The sequence below is a fragment of the Alosa sapidissima genome, chromosome 5 (assembly GCF_018492685.1).
Source record: "Alosa sapidissima isolate fAloSap1 chromosome 5, fAloSap1.pri, whole genome shotgun sequence".
Taxonomy (NCBI): Eukaryota; Metazoa; Chordata; class Actinopteri; order Clupeiformes; family Clupeidae; genus Alosa; species Alosa sapidissima.
The window spans coordinates 12,534,789-12,546,692 of NC_055961.1; the positions used below are offsets into that span (position 1 = coordinate 12,534,789).

The window sequence follows — 11,904 nt, forward strand, 5'->3', positions numbered from 1 at the left end:
AACATACATCATCATTGATGAGGAACTTTTCCAAAAAGAGATACTTGAAAGAAATCAACTCTCAAAGATCTTTCATAGCAAAAACATGAACAGTTTCATCCGTCAGCTCAACGTGTATGGGTTCAGAAAAGCCTGGGACGGTACTGCTTCACTGAGCTGCTTCATCGTCAAAGCAGAAATGCGTCACCAAGGTAAGAAACCGATTGGACTCTCCAATTTGTCTTGAAATTATTACATAGATGTAACGATATTCTAAAACCTCGCTTCCCCCTCTTGTACTGCTATCAACACTGCAGCCTTTGCCGTGAGCACCCAGACCTGCTATGTAAGTTGATGAGACGCCTGAAGAGAAAACCCAACTTCGGGGAGGAGTTAGGTGCAAGTGTCCCAAAGGAAACCCCATCAGGCTCCGGGCAGATCATTCCAGCCACAGGGACGCCTCCTTTCCAAACATGCATCTCAGCCCCTGGTCCGAGCTCTGAACACCTGAGTGAAATGACAGACGTTGACATGGCATACAGGGCAAAAAGGAGCAACAAGCCAGTAACCCTGGCAGCAGATTCCATCATGGCACCATCCACTTCTAGCCCCCAGTCTATGATCAAATCGACCCCTGAGGCCACGACCATGGTGGAGCCCCTTTACTTCCTGGGTCAGGGTGTAGACGACCACCAGAGGCAGATGGCAGTCTGCCTGTCCCTATAGGTGATGGCTATGACCACTCTTCACTCAGCAGCTGCAACACTAAACACTCAACCGCAGTAATGACTATCCAGCAAATTCAGTTGAGATTCTGGTTTACTCTAGTACAGATGCAAGATATTTTCACAATTCTTCTGGTGCTTTTACATTTATACATTTGGAAATAATAATAATAATAATAATAATAATAATAATAATAATAATAAAGCCATTCTATAATTTCTGGCTTGCTTATTTCTTTGTCAATAAGATCAAGTGAAATATGAATATAAAAATATTCTTAAAAATACATATGAAACAAATGTATTATAGAGACAGATAAAATGGTTTAACTGTAATGCATTTAATGGGCTGTTGGCAGAGAAGAGGAGGGGAGTAACTGCACTGGGATGTCCACAGTCCATACATCTTTATGTCCTCGAGCATAGAGTGGCTGCTGAAGCCAGCGGGGATTGGACAGACGTGTGAGGTATTTCTGGGACAGTCCTGTCAGAAGTGCTGCCCTCTCAAGTTCCTTCAGCTCAACCTCTGTTTGATCTTCAGGACAACACCAGGTGTACCCAACCTCCACCAAACCTGTTGAGTCAAAGAACAACAGAAACCATTTTGGGGAGATTTTGATTTATATGAAATAGCCTGTCTCATTCCTATGACTGGTTGCACTGAATAACGTCCATGCAATTGATCAAATGAAAATAAGAACCTGCAACAACTCCTCTGCCAAATCTTTCTCCAGAATCCAGAAGTTCTTGTATCTGTCTGCCGTCCATTCCCAAAGGCCCTGCAAGCACATTTCTCCACTCATCGCATTCCCAGTCTTTCTGCGCGATGTGAATGGCCAGAGTACAGTTCCTCATCTCAGCCAAAAGAGGTCGCCAACGCGTCTCAATAGTTTTCACTCCATCCAGTACAAAGCCTGCGTAGGGCTGTCTAAAGGATAGGCAACCTACTTGTAAAGTCATGTTACAAATCTGTGGTTACAATCTGCATTAACTGTTGAAACATGTAACGAATTCCATCGGCTGTTTAAAACATTGAATGCACATAAAAATTCTGTCTAGGTGATGGACCTGGTGCTTGTGAGGAGCTTGGCGTATGAGCGCAGACAAAACTGTTCTGATGTAATCAGACAACCCAGTTAGAACCGAAAGAAGATTGATAAATAAAAATCAATTAATGTACATTATCGAGACAATTAAGGTCACATACACAGGACAGCAAACAAGATAAGCAACTAGCCAGCCGTAGTTCTTCCAAGCAACACTGTTGACGAGGAAATAGGACTCTAACTTCCGAGTTTATCATAATAAAAGTCTCCAGCTACGGTAATTTGTATAGCCTTATCACAAAGCAGGTCACTTTATTGTATTCACTGTATTGAGTGTCATATTCACAAAGCAGGCCGCTATAAAAATGTATATTTGACGTACATTTTCCATACAAGAAAAACTCAATTATATATTTTAATCAAACACCACACATATACTTCTAAGCACATAGGATACGATTTTAAATGCGCAATTTAAAGTGTGTTGTTACAGTATGCATGTCTGACAACTATAGTAGGCCTATCATGTAAATGTGGAAAAAGACTAGTAGTTGCCTACGTCATACATGCGTCTCGAACGGTAGGTCAATCCATTTCAGTCCACCTGCCCCAAGCGCTGCCGCCGGTCAGCGGGGCAACTGTACGGAATGAAGTTGCGCCGATTCATTTTAGAGTTGTATTTACATGGAAGAGTATAATTATTTTAGGTTGCTGTCCGTAACAGTAGTAGTTTTGAACGTCGAGTTTCTGAAGTGGACCTTGTCTGTCTGCAAGGTTAACAGCGTCGTTCTATGACTTTATAAACTTCACTGTGCAGCCTAAGAATGGAACGTTCTTCATCAGCCCATCGGTTTAGGAACTCCTACAAACGAGGTGAGTAACGTAAATAATAAATGTGAGATACAAATATCGATTAATCGAAGCGCATATAATTAGTTAATTAATATTATGATCAAATAATAATAATAATATAATCAAATAATGATTGATGGTCAATCAATATCTAGTAATCCAGGCTATGTCACAGACTACAATTCACCTTTAGTTTTGTGCATTGTAACACACGCATTCAGACTAATTGCGTGTGACTTGTCTTTCCTACTTTATTTGCCTTCTTTACTGTCTTCTGGGTCAAGCTGAGGTATGACACTTGCAAAAGTAGTTTAGATCGTGCAAATTGATGCTTAACTGTACCAATGCTTTCCTCTCTAGATAGCCATAGTAGACATGTAGCCTACAGAATGCATAAAAGTCATTCCTCAACCCCCATCCTCCCTACCTTCACCAGCATGGATGCAGGATGAGATCAGAGCTTAGTGCTAGAGAATTAACTAGGCTGGAATGGGGTTGTGGGTAATTGGAAGTGACATGTAAGACACAGACTCACGTTGTGCTAACAGAGGAAACAGTAGGCCTACTCACCAGGTGTGTGCACAGTTTTTGTGAAATTCAGATTTGGATGTCCTGCATTTCCCTCAAGTCTTTTTTATTGCCCAAGGTTAAGATATGCATAATCTAGCAAGCAGTAGACTACAGCATACATTACCATATATCTTGAACAATAGAGTAATTCTCTCACTGAGTAGCACAATAGCTTAAGCTAACTAAATGGGCTTTTTCATAGGTAAACACATTTAGACAGTGACACTTGGACAATGGAGTGGTATTTTCTGCTGCTCTTGTCTGTATCTGTGTCTCTGTCTCTCTGTGTCTCTGTCTCTCTCTCTCTCTCTCTCTCTCTCTCTCTCTCTCTGGTTGATGCCCATGCCCATGACTTCACATGTAATGACTTAATGGGATCTTAGTTTTGGAGGCGCACAAGGCCGGGCCGAGTCAACAGCCCTTAGAAGTGTTTACTTTTTTCAGCTATGTGTTTGGTCTGCTGTAGGCTATAGTGTGTGTGTACAAGTGTGTGTTTCTTGTAATCCCGCACCTACCTTTTTGCATATATCTCAATCAGAAAATGTCAATGTTGTCTGTTAGATGTAGTCGCCTAGAAAACACTTGTGTCTAAAACTACTACTGATAAATTGGGCCCTAATTTAAAAGCTGGGTAAAGAGCAAACTCTAAAGTCTAACTAAAGCTTGCTTAACAACTACGCAAAATCTATTTGCAAATTTAATACCATAAGAAAAAGCCAAAGCACTAACGGCGTTGGGTCAGCTATAAGCTGTCTCACATCACATGATGCTGTTCATGCATGAGAGCTTTACTCAGAGACTGATTTTGCATTTGCCCAGCAATAAATTAAGGCCCAGTATCTGAATTGACTCTAAATCTCCTGGTCACCAGCTGTCAAACTTATCCATCGATGATTCCGAGGACGCCGAGCTGGCCTATACCATGCGGGACCTGCCCCCACGGGCAGGGGGGCACACGTTCCCCCGCGACGTCCCCATCAAGGAAGGCAGCAGTCGCCCACACACGCCCGGGACCCCGACTCGTGCCAGCGGCTCCATAGGCCGGAACTACCTGGAGACAGAGATGGAGGGCCTGCGGAGGTCCCAGCTGAGCTCCATGAGCTCCCTGGACTCAACCATGAGCCCCTCGCGCTCCAAAAGCCCCTGGGGGAGATATGACCCCTACGACTCCGCAGAGGTACCCTGTGACTAAGCAACCAGAGGAAACGGATTGATTATTGAGGGTTACTGTGGAGCCCCAATAACAGTGCTTTTGAATGAGTTGCATGAAAGTGTACAACCTCCTACAAACAAATCAATTCAATTCAATTCAATTCAATGTATTAATCACATACAATTAGTATATGTAGTGAAATGCTTTGTCCACTATCTCCATGGCTGTGCAATGTGTAAATAAATAAGGAAATAAATAGAAAAAGAAGAGAAGAAGAAGAAATGTCTAAAGGGCATGAAGTGTTTAACATGCGTGTGCTCCTGCTACAGTCCTCATTCAGTATCCGGATAGCTTGGGGATAACAACCTTTCCGCATTCTACGCATTCTCTCTGTGTTGGCCCTCAGGCAGCGATAGCGTAGGGCAGAGAATAGGCAGTTGTTGGGGTGACTGGGATCTCTGGTGATTTTCTTTACGCTGGACTTTAATATCCTGATGCATATTTCCTCTAGGTTGGGTAGTGCACTCCTGGTGGTACGTTGATCTCAGCTGATCTCACTACTCCCTTTAGGGCTTTACGGTTCTGCTTAGTGCTGTTTCCATACCACGCTGTGAATCAACATGTTTGGTCCAAGTCAGATCTTCAGAAATATGAACACCAAGATATTTAAAACTCTCTACCCTTTCCACCTGAGAGTCGTTGATCTGGAGTGGTTGGTAAACTTTTTCTTGATCACGCCTGAAATTTATCTGAAATCTGTGGACTGAGAGTTGTTCTTAATGTTTGTTGTTTTAGGACCAAGATAAGGAATATGTAGGTTTCGCTACACTGCCAAATCAAGTGCATAGGAAGTCTGTGAAAAAAGGCTTTGCTTTCACGCTGATGGTGGCAGGTAATGTGATTGTTTAACTGGACCTAGAGGCCATTATATACAAATATACAAAAATAAAATCTTTACAGTCATTATGCTATTATAATTATAGATCTTATTGATGTTTTTGGAGATGTCTTAGAGAAATGTTATCAGTATGCCTTTTCTAGTAGCTGTATTAACAGTGTGTATGTCTATTTTAGGAGAGTCAGGACTAGGGAAATCAACTCTTGTGAACAGCCTCTTCCTCACAGACCTTTACAGAGACAGAAAGCTGCTGAATTCTGAAGGTAAGGCAGATGAGAGACCATTGTTAAGCATGCACAAGACCATGGCGGAAGTTGTCAGCCACATTTTCACATCTTATGTCTGTTGACAGAGAGGATCATGCAGACAGTGCAGATCACCAAGCACACGGTCAGCATTGAGGAGAAGGGGGTCAAGCTGAGGCTAACCATCGTAGACACACCTGGCTTTGGAGATGCTGTCAACAATACAGAGTGGTATGCATTTTTTTCTCAGATTTCCTTTTAAACCACTCGTGGCAATGTTCACATGTATTGGCACCTATGGAAAAGATTAGTTAAAAAAAAGAGGTGTACAAATTCATCTTTTGGCTTTTTATCTTTGTTTCACAATGAAAATGATGAAAAGTTCTACTGTGAAGGGAAACAAATTTATTCTGAGAGGGAAATCATTATATTCTTCATCAAAAATGCTCCAACTGTAACCAGTCAGATGCTTTTGTGCTAACTGATCAAAATGCACTTCCTGTTAAACAGAAGCACTCTGTGGGACCTAATTTAAATGCAGGGCAAGGTGCAGTCAGTCTACGAGCAAAGTTCTCCTGCTTGAACTAAGGGCATGACTTTAGCTGACCCACCGCTGTTTTTGCATAGGATCTTTGTCATTGTACTAAATTTGCAAATAGATTTTACACAGTTATTAAGCAAGACTTCAGATTTCAGACTTGCCACTTTGCCCAGCATTTAAATAAGGGCCCTGTGTTTTAATTATTCTATTTTATGTACTCTAAGGGTAGTGCAAGTGTGAGGCTGCATTCACAAATTGAATATTACATATTTGTCTTCATTTGTAATTTACAATTGTTATGTAGGCTGTATTAAAGTGATACTGAGTGTACGTAAGTAGAGTTGAAACAACACATGACTTTCCCAAGGAATGTCTGAGAAAGGTATTTTCATAGTAAGCCGCCATGCTTCCTGCTCTTCCAGGACACTTAACCTTCTTCCTCTACGTCACTCTCTCTGGCACTCATTCAGCATCCTGCAAGTAGATAAGCATTCACTCACATTGAACTTTGAACATTGAACTATTGTTTCATGTTTTAGCAAATGTGATGTGGTACTTGAGTATGTGAGCCATAGTTGTAGTTTTTGTCAGTTATTTATTTTTGTGCATTCATACATAGCTGGAAGGCAGTGGAGGACTACATTGACCAGCAGTTTGAGCAGTACTTCAGGGACGAGAGTGGACTGAACAGGAAGAACATTCAGGACAACCGTGTGCACTGTTGCCTTTACTTCGTCTCCCCCTACGGCCATGGGTACAATCTCCAGTCAGCACTGAAAACACACCAACAACTAAGAAACCTCTGTTTAAATAATCAAATATCTGATAAACTAGTTTTCACTGAAATGTAGAAATTCAATCATTGATTGATTAGGTGCTTCACATTTTCAAGTATTTACAAGCATTTGTAATCACTGATTTTTTTTTTTCAATGTAAAGAAAATCTTTGACAGTGACATTTTTGTGATGCTTTCCAGGGTCAGATATCAGTGTCTTTATTCAGAATTATTGGCATTACATTGATCATTATAGAATTGTTCTGAGCATAGACTACCGAGCTAAGAGACCAAAGGATTTTTTTGTACATTAGTACATGCGTAACTGACCTTTGCCTCTCACCATGTCTTAGTTTGAGGCCACTGGACATTGAGTTCATGAGGGCCCTCCATGGCAAAGTCAACATCGTACCTGTCCTAGCCAAGGCAGACAGTCTCACTCCAGCTGAAATCAGGAGGAAAAAGATGAAGGTGTGTGTGCGTGTGTGTGTGTGTGTGTGTGTGTGTGTGTGTGTGTGTGTGTGTGTGTGTGTGTGTGTGTGTGTGTGTGTGTGTGTGTGTGTGTGTGTGTGTTTGTATGCATGTATCTGTGTATGTGTGTGTAACTGGTCTGTCACTCTGGCCGCTGCAGATCCGAGAAGAGATCGAGCAGCTTGGAATCCGTATCTACCAGTTCCCTGACTGTGACTCAGATGAGGATGAGGACTTCAAGCAGCAGGATCGAGAACTTAAGGTGCCTATCTCTTACAGAGGAAGTCGGGTAGCCATTAATATTATATTTTTAATTACAGATTATATTTAAAAGTGCTCTAAGCGATGCTGGGTAACGTCACTTCTGCTGACTTTCAAACAAAACAGAGAGCTAGCTCGCTACTTCCTCCCCCTCCCTCCCGCGCGAGCGAGAGAGAGAGAGAGAGAGAGAGAGAGAGAGAGAGAGAGAGAGAGACACAGGACAACGTTAGTGGGGAGGTCAGTCCCTGACACTGACCTGGTCACCCAGCCCTATTGGTTGTCTTGGTGGGTTGTTCACGGTTCTTCAGGCCCTCTTTCCTGTTCCAGCCGTCGTATCTTCCAGTAGCACAATCGCTTCAGCCACGTTCCACTTCAACAAAATCACAACACAACGTTCCACAATGGGCAAACAGGTTACTTCTGCTCTTAGGTAGTACCGCCCATCCAATACTATGCCTCTCATCTGCCTTTGCTGGCCTGTCTGTAGCCATGTGGGGCACTGATCCCCGACAGAGCCCTCACTATATATATATATATATATATATATACAACTGTTTTTAACCAACTTTACCAAAGGTGGCAATAATTCTGGAGGGTACAGTCTTACACCAGTGATATTTCCCTAATACTAGTGATATTAATGATTCATTATGCCTCTTACCCATAGGAAAGCTTACCATTTGCAGTGATAGGCAGCAACATGCTCTTTGAGAGCAAAGGCCGAAGGTTCAGAGGCCGCATGTATCCATGGGGTGTCGTGGAAGGTATGTAAGTTGGGTATGCCTACATATTAAACACAGATAGCCGACATATTTAAAGCAAAATATGCAAATGAAAAGAACATATGTAAAGACTTTTGATATGCAAAGCAAAATGACTTATGCACACACACAGGCAGAATAAAATGTACAATGTACTCATAAGAATGCAAAGCCTACCAACTGTCTCCTGAAACACAGTAGTGCTTTTTCTCAGGCCGTTCATAAGTAACACACATTATAACTAATATGTTTACCAGTAAACCTTCTGTGTGGCATCTGCTTTCAAAACTCTTGTCTGCTGTCTGACACAGTGGAGAATCCTGCTCACTCGGATTTCCTGAAGCTCCGGAACATGCTGGTGCGCACTCACATGCAGGACCTGAAGGATGTGACCCGGGAGACCCACTACGAGAACTACCGGGCCCAGTGCATCCAGAGCATGACCCGCATGGTGGTGATGGAGCGGAAGCGCAGGTCAGGGGAAGGCTAGGGCGAGTCCAGTCAGGTGTCCACACAGGCATACCGCACCTCCTAACACCCTCAGTCACTGCTGTCAATCACATGCTGCACTTCAGTGGCCAAATCACGGGCTGCTTCCCAACTGAGGCTAGAGTTGGAACATTTTCAAAGATTTCAGATATCAGAATGACCACATATACCTGTATTTTACATAATTCTCGACTGGGCTGGTCCTTCCTAAAATGTATATGAATAATAGTATATTAGAAATACAGATTTTTAATGTGAAAGGGTCATCTTTTCATGATGTGACTTGAAATACCCAATAAGTTTTGCGCTATAAACCCTTAACCAGTTCTATCTCTCCTAAAGTCTAGTTTGTGTTTATTAGCACTACGAAGAAATAAGAAGTCTTGGCCCTGTCTGTGTGTGTGTGTGTGTGTGTGTGTGTGTGTGTGTGTGTGTGTGTGTGTGTGTGTGTGTGTGTGTGTGTGTGTGTGTGTCCTCTAGCCTGTGCAGCAGAATGAGGGAGAGTGTCTCTGACCTGCCAATCCCACTGGTGCCAGTGGACAGTGGGACGGAGCGGCTGATATGGGAAAAGGACGAAGAGGTGTGTGCTGCTGCTTGTCCCGTGTTCCCCTGATCAAACAGATAGTGAATGGAGTTGCTCCATTTCGCAGGAGAATCAAAATGCATAGCCAATGATAAAGGCCTTGGAGGAGTCACCTTTAAATTTTAGGTGGCAAGAGTTGTCACCGTGCAGTTCAAAGAAGACTGAACTCTGTAGGAACAAAACCCGAGGTGTGTTGTTGCAGACACCTGCTTTGTGAGAGTGTGTTCTGCATTGCCAAGGGCCTTCATTATGGCGAACAGCCTCTGGCAAGAGATTTGGTACAGTGCAGGGGGTCTCCATTAAAATGTGGCTGGGAGGCTTAGAATGCTTTTTGAACATCCTACAGGGTATGTGAGTATGTATGTGTGTTTGTACGGTATGTCACTTGTTTGTATATCCTGTGTATTTGTGTGTGTGTGTGTGTGTGTGTGTATGTGTGTGTGTGTGTGTGTGTGTGTGTGTGTGTGTGTGTGTGTGTGTGTGTGTGTGTGTGTGTGTGAATATGTATGTGTGTGTGTGTGTGTGTGTGTGTGTGTGTGAATATGTATGTATGTATGTGTGTGTGTGTGTGTGTGTGTGTTTGTGTGTGTGTGTGTTATCTACTACCCTAATCAGCCCCCTCTCTTCCTTTCTGCAGCTGCGGCGGATGCAGGAGGTTCTTCAGAGGATCCAGGAACAGATGCAGCTCGCACACAAAGACGGGTTCTAGACACTCCTCCTTACATTTAACCCATCACCAAGTGTCAGCTCACTAACACAGACATATGGTAGGGCTAAAGAGACAACTGTTTTGGCATAGAAGGAAACACTTTTTTGTGACAGAAATAAAAATTAGGAGACCCAAACTACTCTCATTCCTACTTAAACACTAGCTGTGAGAATCCATGCACCATGTGAAATAAATGGCAGTTACAACTAGGGCTGCAACAGTTAATCGCCAGTCAAACAACTTATTGTCAATTAGTTGTCAACTATTGAATTACTCACCAACTATTCAGGTAATCGCCTAATTGGGGGATGAGCAAATTTATAAAAATACGTACAAATTCTCAGATTCCAGCTTCTAAATCCTGAATATTTTCTGGTTTACTCACTGCTCTGGGACGGTAAACTAAATTTTAATGGCATGTGGACAAAAACAAGGCAAGACACTGAAGACACTCTCCCTCTGGCTTTAGCTTGAGTTCTTTGGCCTTAGTAGCCTGGGTAAATCCAAACGAATCTGCAAGCGCATTGCAAATCCACCTGGCAAGTCACTGAAAACCAATCACAACCACTTATCTGGCATGGGGGGGGCTTTATACAGTGACAGACAGATCAGCATGGTTAGGAGTGCTGTTGAACACAACCAGTGGCTGCGCTGATGCCATCAGTATTAAATGCCTTGTATCATCTTCTTTGGAATTGAGTAAGCAACAGCATTTAAAACCTTCGTTTACAAGAAAGATGCTTTTGCTGCCCCAGTTTGAGTTTAGAAGTATAATACACCAGTTTAAGTTTAATTTAACTGCTGGGTACACCCCTTGGAAATTGGAAGTAAATGAAACATCCCCAGAACAATTATTGTTTGAGCTAGTCTTATCAACCAAACTACTAATCGATTAATCAAGAAATACTCTGCAGATTAATCAATTATGAAAATAATTGTTAGTTGCAGCCCTAGTTTGCTTAAGAAGCCATTTATCACTCTAGAGATTCAGAATATTATGGCTAATCCTGGACCACTTAAAGCCAGTCACAGGGTTTATACAAAGGGTTTGGTGAGTGTATAAATGATGAAGTCTTCTAAGGACATTCATAGTGATTGCTTCATGCCAACACAGGTTCTCTATGCACCTGTCCATCAAAAGGAATAGGAATGAGCTTGTGAACCAGTGCCAGGCTGTGAAATTGTTGAGTTGGCTTCCTGAAATATCTCACCTGTGTGGGACTCAGCCATGTTTTATATTTGTCAGTTGCTGTTTTGGCAGTCAAGAACACACTAATATGGTAGTAGAGAGTTTTGTCCATCTCCATTTTTATCAGAGCACACATAGGATAAGAATGGTCGTGTTTATCTTTTTTTTGTCTTTGAACATTTTTATATAAAGTTATTGGTAGTATTTTTAGATCTCTCTCCACTGTCAGTGTCCTTACAGTTTAAGCCTACAAGATTGCTTTAGAGGAGATCAAATGTTTGAGATTTTGTATGAGGATGATTTCAGTTTCAGTTGATTTCCACAAATGCTAATTCAATGTTAACACTTTCATTATCAAATAAATATCCTATTTGTTATGGTTAGACAAATGGAATCTACCGTAGCTACTTTTATTTTGTAATTTTCTTAGATTTACTTTGATTTAAAACATATATTTCAGCATGTACTAGCACAAAACCACTGAAAATAAGCCTCAGTAAATCTAGTTAGTCAGGTTCTGTTGAATAAGTCAGTGGGAAAATACAATGCGTGTCCCTCACTTTCTAACTCAAGCTGGTGTGTGGTGAGTGTTCTGGCGCATAATGGCTGCCGTGCATCACCCAGGTAGGTGCTACACATTGGTGACTGTTAGTGAG

The 11,904-nt window shown here is 42.1% G+C and overlaps 2 protein-coding genes across 2 annotated transcripts; one reads left to right on the plus strand and one right to left on the minus strand.

Annotated features, from left to right (window-relative positions):
- Positions 1-1,025: 1,025 nt before the first annotated feature.
- zgc:110222 (uncharacterized protein LOC550336 homolog) lies at positions 1,026-1,992 on the minus strand. Its single transcript, XM_042091134.1, has 2 exons — positions 1,406-1,992; positions 1,026-1,278 (listed from the first exon to the last, which is right to left on the minus strand). The coding sequence occupies exons 1-2, from the start codon at positions 1,662-1,664 to the stop codon at positions 1,046-1,048; spliced, it is 492 nt and encodes a 163-aa protein (XP_041947068.1). The 5' UTR covers positions 1,665-1,992; the 3' UTR covers positions 1,026-1,045.
- Positions 1,993-2,334: 342 nt separating this feature from the next.
- On the plus strand, positions 2,335-11,651 carry sept4a (septin 4a). The gene is made up of 13 exons (XM_042091131.1): positions 2,335-2,623; positions 2,887-2,891; positions 4,044-4,349; positions 5,121-5,217; positions 5,400-5,486; positions 5,576-5,699; positions 6,629-6,763; positions 7,139-7,256; positions 7,417-7,518; positions 8,185-8,281; positions 8,590-8,752; positions 9,248-9,347; positions 9,988-11,651. Exons 1-13 carry the CDS (start codon positions 2,575-2,577, stop codon positions 10,057-10,059), a joined length of 1,455 nt encoding a protein of 484 aa, XP_041947065.1. The 5' UTR covers positions 2,335-2,574; the 3' UTR covers positions 10,060-11,651.
- Positions 11,652-11,904: the final 253 nt, after the last annotated feature.

Coding starts and splice junctions, on each gene's coding strand:
- zgc:110222 (XM_042091134.1), bottom strand. CDS start 1,664: ATGACTTTACAAGTAGGTTGCCTATCCTTTAGACAGCCCTACGCAGGC. Junction 1,279..1,405: donor TGGCAGAGGAGTTGTTGCAG/GTTCTTATTTTC, acceptor TTGACTCAACAG/GTTTGGTGGAGGTTGGGTAC.
- sept4a (XM_042091131.1), top strand. CDS start 2,575: ATGGAACGTTCTTCATCAGCCCATCGGTTTAGGAACTCCTACAAACGA. Junction 5,487..5,575: donor AAAGCTGCTGAATTCTGAAG/GTAAGGCAGATG, acceptor GTCTGTTGACAG/AGAGGATCATGCAGACAGTG. Junction 7,257..7,416: donor TCAGGAGGAAAAAGATGAAG/GTGTGTGTGCGT, acceptor TGGCCGCTGCAG/ATCCGAGAAGAGATCGAGCA.